Below are 10,772 nucleotides of genomic sequence, written 5' to 3' on the forward strand. Positions count from 1 at the left end.
CTATCTCTCACTGGTAAAATTAACCTAGCCTAAATATTCTAGACTGTTCATGTCTTTGACAGTGGGCAAACTTACAAAATCAGCAAGGGATCAAATACTTATTTCCTTCACTGTATGTGTGTGTGTATATATATATATATATATATATATATATATATATATACACACTACCGTTCAAAAATTTAGGGTCACTTAGAAATTTCCTTATTTTTGAAAGATAAGCACAGTTTTTTTCAGTGAAGATCACATTAAATTAATCAGAAATACACTCTATACATTGTTAATGTGCTAAATGACTATTCTAGCTGCAAACGTCTGTTTTTTAATGCAATATCTACATAGGTGTATAGAGGCCCGTTTCCAGCAACCATCACTCCAGTGTTCTAATGGTACATTGTGTTTGCTAAATGTGTTAGAAGGCTAATGGATGATTAGAAAACACTTGAAAACCCTTGTGCAATTATATTAGCACCGCTGTAAACAGTTTTGCTGTTTAAAGGAGCTATAAAACTGACCTTCCTTTGAGCTAGTTGAGAATCTGGAGCATTACATTTGTGGGTTCGATTAAACTCTCAAAATGGCTAGAAAAAGAGAGCTTTCATGTGAAACTCGACAGTCTATTCTTGTTCTTAGAAATTAAGGCTATTCCATGCGAGAAATTGCCAAGAAACTGAAGATTTCCTACAACGGTGTGTACTACTCCCTTCAGAGGACAGCACAAACAGGCTCTAACCAGAGTAGAGGGAAAAGTGGGAGGCCCCGCTGCACAACTGAGCAGCAAGACAAGTACATTAGAGTCTCTAGTAGACACCTCACATGTCTTCAACTGGCAGCTTCATTAAATAGTACCCGCAAAACGCCAGTGTCAATGTCTACAATGAAGGTGACTCCGGGATGCTGGCCTTCAGGGCAGAGTGGCAAAGAAAAGTCCCCAATTTCTAAGGGACCCTAAACTTTTGAACGGTTGCGTGTGTGTGTGTGTGTGTGTGTGTGTGTGTGTGTATATATATATGTGTGTGTGTGTGTGTGTGTATAATATAATTTGATCACCCTGAATTTTATAATTTATTCTGCCATTACAGCACGGCGTCCATTTATTAGTTTGGTTTACCCGCCTTTAAATCGACTAAATCTCTGCTATGTCTTTCGTGTACACTGGTGGCCAAAATGGCACACAATAATCGATGTGGTGGTTTGTAAAGTGGTAGAACTATGTTCTCATCATGTGCATCTATGCCTCTATGCCTCTCTTGATGCATCACAGTACCTGCCTGATACTGGTTGCTACGCCTCAGATTACTGAAGTCCTTTTCCATGTAGATTTTACCCAGTGTTTTCTCATTTAGTTTGTAATGGTAAAATGTCCAGTTTACTTATATTTCTGCATGCAGAAATTCATACTTGAGTTATTACTGGTGAAAACATAAAATAAAATCCACATGCATGATACTTCTCCTTGATAAATCAGTCTTCCTTGACAAGGACACGCAAGCATGAATGCGGCTCATGGGTAATATGTGACGTAATGTGTGCAGCAGCTCAATGATTCCTCAAAATCTCCAGAGCCACTAAGCTCTGTCATTGTTAAGCTCCAGGGAGAATGTGACCCAAAGTGACCTTGACAGCTATTCATCTTTATTTATTCAGGCAGGCATAGCATCTAATAGTTTTCCGATCTATATAGAGAAGACAGTTATGTGATATCGAGAAATAAAGCATTATCTATTCCTCCGTTATATATGGTTCAGTGTTTGTGTTAGATTTATTGTCATTGTACTTGAAGGACACCTTTCAAGCTATTATAGTGTTGTCACTAGCAGCCAGATTTGGATTACTGTTGGAAACCATTGAAACAAGCTTTTCCAATTTCTTCTCAATCATCCCCCTTATAAGAATGTGTTCTAAAGTCTTGTTAGCCAGAGGGCTATGAGTAACGAAGTAGGTCTTCAGAGTCCTGTTATCTAATTCTTTTTTTTTTTTTTATATATGTATATATATATATATATATATATATATATATATATTGCTGATTTCCCCCCCCCCCCCCTATGGAGTTCCAAAGTGTGTGGGAGGCCACTGGTCAAAACACCTGGTAGCCCCCCCATAATTTTTAGTTTTTATTATAGAGGCAACTGTAGCACACACATTGGTCATAAATATCACCATCCGAACCCTAAAATAAATTTAGACCTTAGAATATGCCAAAAATGTCTGATAAATCCGGGTCCTGTCTCTGGTGAGGTTCCTGTTTGATCCAGATGGAAAATTAAGCAAAATGTGGTCGCACATCTCTGCGTCTTTCACTATTCACTCTCTCATTCTATTGAAGCTATGTAAAACAGCTGAGCAAGGTGGGACCTTCATCTATCAGACATGTATGTCATATCCTGTGGCTGTGCCATAAATGTCTGAGTTGGGAATATCTCTCTTGGACCAACCCCTATATAAATTCAGACCCTAATCTAGACACTAAAATTAATCTAGAACCCATCCCATATCCCACAATTAATTCCTAACCCACACCAGACCCTGCAATTAATTAAAACCCTTAAATAAATGTATACCCTAGACCAGACCCCACAGTTAATTCAGATTCCTAAATTAATGCAGATCCCAGAATTAATTCAGACCCAAAACCAAAAATCAAGTCAGACCTCCGACTAGACCACTCAATTTACTTATTGCTCCTCATTCCTTTTCACCTCCGGGTGCCACCAACCTTAGGTCTTGACACCGCTCAGCATTAGGACCCTATGTGCGGTGCTGGATGGAGGTTAAGTGGAGCACCGGCTCATCTGGTATTTGCCTAGTACTGCCAGATGGGCAGTCACTAAAGGTCCTGCACCCCTCATAATTGTGGTTTCACCAGGATTTCTGGCAAATCGCAGGAAAAACAAATTGGTCTTGCCATACTTTTCACAAATATGCAGTTAATTTTTTAGCTATTTTTTTAATGAAAAAGGCAAAAAGTATCCCCAAATGGTGGAGGTCCTGGGGCACGTGCCCTGGGTTCCCTCACTATAGTACAGTCCTGGATGCAACATAGGTAGTTGATAAGATTTGTCTTTACTAAACCTAAGGCTGGCTTTAGATGTAAATTTGTACACTTACCCCCCCCCCCCCCCTCCACCATGTAAACACATTTATAGCATGGGAAATGTTGTATATTTGCATTGCTCCACATAAAATCTTTGAAGATAGGAAAGAAAATTATAAAATTGTAGCATTTATTATTTTTTGAACAAAGAAAAATTATGAAGCACAAACGATAATTTGACCGATAAACCTGATGTGCATTGGTTGGGACTACAGTTCTGTGGCATAAACTAGAGATGGAAGATTGGAGTTTTCAACAAATAACATCTATAACGTCCTTTTTAGCCATTTCCCAACAATAAGCAGAGCCGTCCTTGGAGCATTTTGTTGTGTAGAGGCATTTCTGTCAGTTTTAATAAGCAGCTATTCGGCATCAGCTTGGTGAACCATACATTTCAATGACACCAATTTATATCTAGGAATATTTTTGTTATGTAATGTCTTAGAAGCATATACAGCGTGGACATATGTCCTCATCTTCTCGTGTTCTCTTTCTCTGTTAGCTGCAAGAGAATCTCTGTGGTTAGAGAAAGAAGTTAGAGCACGGCAGCATTATGTGAAACATTTGGAAGAACGCAAGAAGAAACTGGAAGCACAGAGGCTCAAAGAGGAAAGGAGGCGTTCTGCCGTGGATGAAAAGCGAAGGCAGAAACTGGAGGAAGAAAAAGTAGGTCACCTTACTTCTCATCGACGCTTTCTTATTTAGAGGATGTAATTTTCTTGTGCTTGGGCCAATTCTACATAAAAGTAATAACTATTGTTAAAAAACACAACCACGATATTTGGTGAAACATTAATGCTGATGTCCGTTCAGTGCTTACATAGCTGTTACTTTGTTATACAATATGATTTATATATACTTTTCCCCTTTTTCGTGTCTTCTGTTAAAGGAGCGTCATGAAGCAGTAGTAAAACGGACAATTGAAAGAAGTAAAAAACCAAAGCAAAAAAGTAACAGATGGTCTTGGGGTGGCACTCTACAGAGCAACACAAGCATCAGCAGTTCAGGTGAAACAGAATGGTGAAAGACCTTTTAACATTACTATGTACTTCCGTGAGGCAGGGAGATGAGACTTAACCAGAGAGGCAGCAAAATGGTAGTCAATGTCATTCGAGGCCATTTTGTATTTTATATTGCAAAGCTTAATCTTTATGGACTGTCCGATAAACCCTAGTGCAGGGGTGCACAACTTTTTCTTGTTCGAGGGCCACCTTGTCAGAATGTGCCACACATAAGGGACAAATTAAAACTTAGAGGTATTCCTTTTTAAGACATGGCATAGCAACAGTATCTGTCATAAATGTCTGCTAGATGGGGTTTCCATTCTGGGACCCCCAACTATCTAAAGGATCTCAGTCTCCTCCTCCCGTGTTTGGCACTACAGGGAGGAGGAGACCAAGTAGCCAAACATACAGTAGTGTCAGTCACACAGTGTCCCCTCAGTAGTGTCCGTCACACAGTACTAGCCATAAAAGTATCAGCCACACATTGTCTACCATTAGTGCCAGCCACACAGTGCACAAAAAGTAGTTGTTGCTTCTCATGCGCTACATGCCACGTCTCGCGGGTATAGAAGATACACATAAGCAGCCTCTAAAGGATTCTCACATGTAGCTTCCAATACCTGCACTGATATATCTTAGCAATACAGAGAAGAGAAAAAGGAGATGCCATCTAATGAAGCACATATTTATGCGTCAAAAGGCATCTTCTGTCTTTTGACAGAAATCTTTCATTTTTTTCGGAAGCATTTGGCCCTCGACAAGTCTGTCTGTGCTCCAATGGTTGGGGACCACACAAAACAGAATCCTGGACCACGTGGTCCCTGGGTCGCATGTTGTGCACCCCTACCCTTGAGCCTTAGGCACATTAGTATATAGGTGCACATTCGTATTTAGGTGTACATTGAACTATATCTTATGCATTTAGCATTATTTAGTCATAGGACGGAGAACATGGAATGATTATAAGCTTCATATACTGCACAGTCTGTTGGATTATTAGATTAGATAACTTTATTAATCCCAACAGGGAAATTTTATACATCATATAAAGGATTAGTATTTGAGTCTGTTACTTTTTGCATGCTAGACTTAAAATTATTAACGCTGTAGGCAAATAAACTTGTTTGGTACTGTAAATTCATTTAAATTCTCAATCCATCATTATCGCATCCTTTCCTTTTTTTCTTTTTCCTTTTTACATCACTTTTGCATGTTCTGTTCCTTAGGTTACTTTGTTGACTCATCCTTCACCAATGTCGATTTATCTGACCTGGCATACCATTTCCAAGCCAAGGGTCGTGTCAGAAGAGGTGGTACTAAAACCACTGTTATGTGATTTTTCCTTTCGTCTCTGCTTTTGTGATCTAACCTGTGTGATGTAGAGCCTGTTTGCTAACAACCCAGAGTCTTATTACCTGTAATGTGGTATAAATGTATACCAGGTGCACACCAAATAATGTATAGACCATGTTAGATGTTTTCTGAAAGACTGGTAGCGTGTGCGTGTGCGTGTGTGTGCGTGTGCGTGTGTGTGCGTGTGTGTGCGTGTGTGCGTGTGTGTGTGTGTGTGTGTGCGCGCGTGTGCGCGTGCGTGTAAATCTAACCTCCTCATGGTTGTATCTCCGAATACTGTGTTGTGCCAAGAGGACCAAAACTCAAAATCTTACTAACAAAGTTTACACTGTCAGCAGATTCCATTAAAATCCATGGAATTCACTGACAAACATCTAACGTTAGATGCATATAATGCTGTCTGCAGTATTCTCTATATAATCCAGAAGAAATAGGTTCAGTATTTTCTCTACCTAAAATGTTGCAGTTGTTTGTTATCAACCCTCCTTTGTATTTTAGTCTTGTGCTGTGTTTTATCTGCGCACAATATCTTGTGTATACTTGTCTTATCCAATCATGTGAAAATCTTGCATCTATTGTCCTTCTATGGTGGTGTGAAAGTACCTTTAGGGCAGTGTCAACTATGACATGATACAGACTTCGATGGCGCTGTCCAGGTGCTGGAAGTTACAATGCACCTACTAACACTTGTAATACTTAGCCTGATGTAGGACAGCTGTGCTGTGTGCTTTGGTTTATCACTGATATGATTTCTAGCCTGGAATATGTCTGACCAATACCAGTTTTTTAAAAGGTGCACCCAAGAACTAGCAGTCAAATAGAAGGTGGTTTGCAACTGTTTTGTTTCAATGTGTGATAATGAGCTAATTTAATAGCATGGTTATAGCAAAGTAGTATTCGGCACACAAGTTAGAAGTTTTTTGGAAAATTCTTGAAATTTTTCTTGAAAGGCACTTTGTCCTTCTGGTTACTGCTGTATCCAGTCGTTGGCGCAATGTTTTCAATGGCGGCTGACCGCTGTATTTGGCACAAAGTGCCTGATGAAGGTCTAAGTTACGACCGAAACGTTGCACGCACTAGGCCCATGGCATCAACTATTGATGAAATAAATTTATACTTCTTTGCTATATGATTGGGTTGGGACCCTATTCGTGCACCTGCCTTGGTTTTGTGCGCTCTGAACTACTACCCACTTATTAGAATGGTTAGGCTGTGTTCACACACGTCAAATTTGGTGCTTTTTTTTTTCCTCTTTTTTTCATTATATTAAAAGTGACAAAACAAACCAAAATGGCATGTTTAAACGTGGTTTTTTGGGTCCATTGTTGTGTGCATGGAACCTGTATAGTGGGTGGGTCCCTACTGGTCTCTATTACAAACCCACAGGCACTGTATTGTGCCGCCATGATCCTAGGGGAGATTACCTCTGTAATACTGCGCTGAAACATGCCACAATTTCTAACATGAAATCCCTGAGAAAAAAACCTTCTTGTGTCTGAATATGAAATCTGACTCACATAGATGTACAGTATGGGCCAATAGTGGGCTATGAGCAACTTATTACGGATCCATGTGCATGAGCCCTTATTGTGCAAAAATATACTAAAGTACATTAACAGCTGATTAAAGTGTCTAGTTATATAGGAAACCGACTGTAAAATGATTATAGTGCAGGACCGTGCAAATTAAGTTTGCACAAGCGGTCAGCCGCCATTAGCGCCGTCTGCAGCATCAACCTATGCCCAGCGTGACTCCGTGCCGGATGAAGGTCATTTATGACCGAAACGTGGCACTAAGCTACTGGCATCCGTACAAAATAAATAACAAAATAAGACTTTTTCAACTTCTACTTTGTGTGCCGAGTACTTCTTTACAGTGATTGGGTTGGGACCCTACTCGTGCACCTATATAAGTCGTGTGCGTTCCGAACCCCTCTGCATACATGTGATGTGATCGCGTGGGCACATCTGTGCCTCCGTGATCACCGTGAAAGCCCAAGCTTTAATCTCCTGGATCAGATAATGTTAACCCTTTAAATGCCATGGTTAATAACAACCACAGCATTTTAAGTGGTTTGACCGATGAAGGCTCCCTCTGTCACCCATCAGTGGCCCAAGAACGCGGTTACCGGCCACCGATGGGTTACCATAGCAGCCAGGGGGCCTAGCAAAGACCCCCAGTCACACCATGGCTCTTTGCCTGCAGTGGTTGTAGGCAGTAATGATTTGGTATACTGAATATACCAAAGCATTATATCCGAAATAAGGAGATTGCTTTGTGAAGCCCCTAGTGGGACTAATATAATAATGAAATACCGTTAAATAAAGTTTATTAAGAAAATGTAAAAAAAAGTGCACTGTAAGAAATCAAATAAAAACATTGTTTCCATAGAAAGTGTTTTTATTTTGTAAATGTGTAGAAAAAACAAACAAACATATATATGGTATCACCATGATCGTAACGACCCGAACAATCCAGTTAACAGGATGAAGTTTAGTTTGTGTTTTTATTGTAAAACATAAAAAAAGACACACATTAGTTATCACCGCAACCATACGACCCATAGAATAAACATAACCTGTCATTTGCACCGCACAGTGAAAGGAAAGTGGTCAATTTAAAAAGCAAGAAACAATGACGGAATACCTGAATGGTTTTTTTCACGTTCCCTATCAAAACAAATATTATAAAAGTTAGTCAATAAATTATATGCAGCCCAAAATGATGGCATTGAAAAACACAACTTGTCACGCAAAAAACAAGCCCCCATATGGCTATGTCAATGGAAAAAAAAAAAGCTATGGCTCTCGGAATGCAACAGTGAAAAAGTAGAGAAAAATAGGCCTGGTCACTTAAAGGTTAAAGAAAAACATTTTGCACAGTTCTGCTATAGAATCGATCAACTTTTTACTGGAGTTACACCTAAAATGATCTTATAGCCACATAGTGGAGGAGATTTATCAAAGCTAGTGATAAGGAAATGTGCCATAGCAACCAATCAGATTTCAGCTCTCCTCTTTTTAAAGCTCTTTGTAAAATTAAAAGCAGTGCCGGATTGGTTGCAATAGGCAACTCCCCACAATTTTTATTTTGCCGTAGTTTTTAGAAATCTCAGGCATTAAAATGAAGACTAGTGAAAAGAAAATAGTGATTTTGCCATGACAACCACTTATAAGTTTGCTTTTTATTTCTAAATATACACTAGAAAATGTGCAACCGGATTGGTTTCTATGAGGGATCATTTATCAATAGTGTCTTTTGCTTTCTGATGCCCCCTTCGTCTGCAACATTTTTATGAAGCGGTTATAGGGCACTTCATGCATTTTTTTGCAACCTGAACTGTAGGAAAATCTAAACAATCGCACTAGCCGATCATACATGTACAGAGTAATTCTGTCCCGAAAACATAGTGTACATATGTTCCCATCATATATAGACATATGGTCACACACTTGATCTACAGCTGACAGGGTTGGTGGTATATGGGATAGAGTAATATTGCAGACAGCTTATAGGCCGTGTTTACGAACATATGATATAATTACGAATTTTTGGGTCTTGTGTCACTTGATACATGATGCCTGTATAGTCAAAGCACACTAGTGTTTTCTGTGGTATGTTTCAATGCCGTGGTGTTGGAGAAAGAGTGGCCATGTTGTTCTAGTCCCCCCAGTAGATCTTGGTGTGACTGAAGCTTTCTAGTCTTCCCAGTAGATGCTGGTGTGACTGGAGCTCTGCATTGCAGATCTTTCATGAAGAAGGGCAGCAACCATGTCATTGGGTCACCTGCCAGTGTACTGGTACTAATACATTATATGGGTGTGCTGCCAATTAGCAATATCTCCATTTGTTTTAGATCCTGACAGGAGGTCAGTTTCAACAATGAACCTTTCGAAACATGTTGATCCAGTTATTAACAAGCGACTCTCCACATCATCTGCAACTTTACTTAATACTCCAGACAGAGGTACAGTGTTGTAATGCAAAAGTCTGAAGACACAATAATATATGATGTTCTCAATATACCCTGGTAAAAATCTCCCAAACAAAAAGGGTTGGTAGACATTACATGTTCTCAGTTGTGAATTCTGCAATATGCCTTATCACGAACCTAGTAGCACAAAGTAGTGGACACCGTTTGAAACTTCCTAAAACAAATTCAGATTCTGACGAATAGCTTCTGTGAAGTGATGTGAATCATCAACATTTTGTACCATTAGTCATCTGCCAACCAAACCATTATTTTGTGTTCTCATTTGTGAAAGCAAATTGTCATCATTCTACTTCACATTTGTAAATTCCATTATCTGGCCTGAATGTTTTAAATGACAGTTTGCTTATAGTGCTAATATCTATGGGTCACACCATACATATTTCTGATATCCGCGTGTTCACCCCTTACTATATCAGTTCCCTTTTTAGTTTTGCTGGCTTGCTGTGAGATTTACAGTACATTAAATACTACCTTTTATTGTTTTTATTTTATGATCCTATAATACAAAGAGGGATTTTATGTAGAATTGATGTAAATATGTATTGCGTTACTAACTTACAAAGTGACCTTTCATATTTTTATTTATGATACGGTGATGAGCGCTCAAGGTCATTTGGTCTATGGACTATAACCAATAGTGTGGCCCAGGCATGAACATGTTCTGGCTGGTGAGGCCCCAGGAAAAAAAACATTGAGAAGCTCTGATATAGGGCATAGCCCCAGGCAAACCTTATTTTTTATTTTTTCATTTTTTTTATCATCAGTGAAACAGGATATTGTTCTTTCAAGTAGATCAAGAGGTAGCTTAATATCTTTTTGAAATAAATGAGTGAAAAGAATTGGACCATAAAGTATGTTTTTCAGCGTGAGGTCACTTTGTAACTAGGTTAGATTTTCCAGAGGGGTTATTAATACTCTAAAATGTTATAATTTTAGACGTGACACAAATTAACTTTCCTAAATATGTGCGAGCGTTATTAACCATTCTTATTAGACTTCTGATATGAATTTAGGTCACAAGCAATACTCAATATGCCTTTATCTCAGATTGTTGGAACTATATGTGTCTAAAATTGTGTTTATAACAACTAGGACGACGACCGCAACTTAGTCCATGGGAGTCCAATGTAGTGTCAAGGCTACTAACGCCTACACACTCTTACTTGGCTAGAAGTAAAAGCACAGCTGCCCTCTCGGGAGATGCAGGTAATTTGTTAAATCATATAGTCCTTGGACTAAATCAGGACTGTAGGTGAGCTGTAAGTATGTATCTGATTTGTGGTTCAGCATTCACCGTTTTTTAGGAGTTTGTGGCATGTCTACT

The 10,772-nt window shown here is 39.1% G+C and overlaps 1 protein-coding gene across 6 annotated transcripts in view; it reads left to right on the forward strand.

The window, feature by feature from the left end:
• The window catches only part of MAP7 (microtubule associated protein 7), a 147,959-nt gene that overhangs the window by 106,567 nt on the left and 30,620 nt on the right, over window positions 1-10,772 (forward strand). For 4 of the 6 annotated variants that reach the window (XM_075862484.1, XM_075862485.1, XM_075862486.1 and 1 more), the window contains exons 4-7: window positions 3,600-3,763; window positions 3,987-4,104; window positions 9,311-9,421; window positions 10,541-10,654. In XM_075862484.1, coding sequence (XP_075718599.1) covers window positions 3,600-3,763; window positions 3,987-4,104; window positions 9,311-9,421; window positions 10,541-10,654 — 507 coding nt within the window. The remainder of the gene's footprint in view (window positions 1-3,599; window positions 3,764-3,986; window positions 4,105-9,310; window positions 9,422-10,540; window positions 10,655-10,772) is intronic. The other 2 variants (XM_075862487.1, XM_075862488.1) reach the window with 1 other exon arrangement.

Source organism: Rhinoderma darwinii, chromosome 4 (assembly GCF_050947455.1).
Source record: "Rhinoderma darwinii isolate aRhiDar2 chromosome 4, aRhiDar2.hap1, whole genome shotgun sequence".
In the NCBI taxonomy this organism is placed as follows: domain Eukaryota; kingdom Metazoa; phylum Chordata; class Amphibia; order Anura; family Rhinodermatidae; genus Rhinoderma; species Rhinoderma darwinii.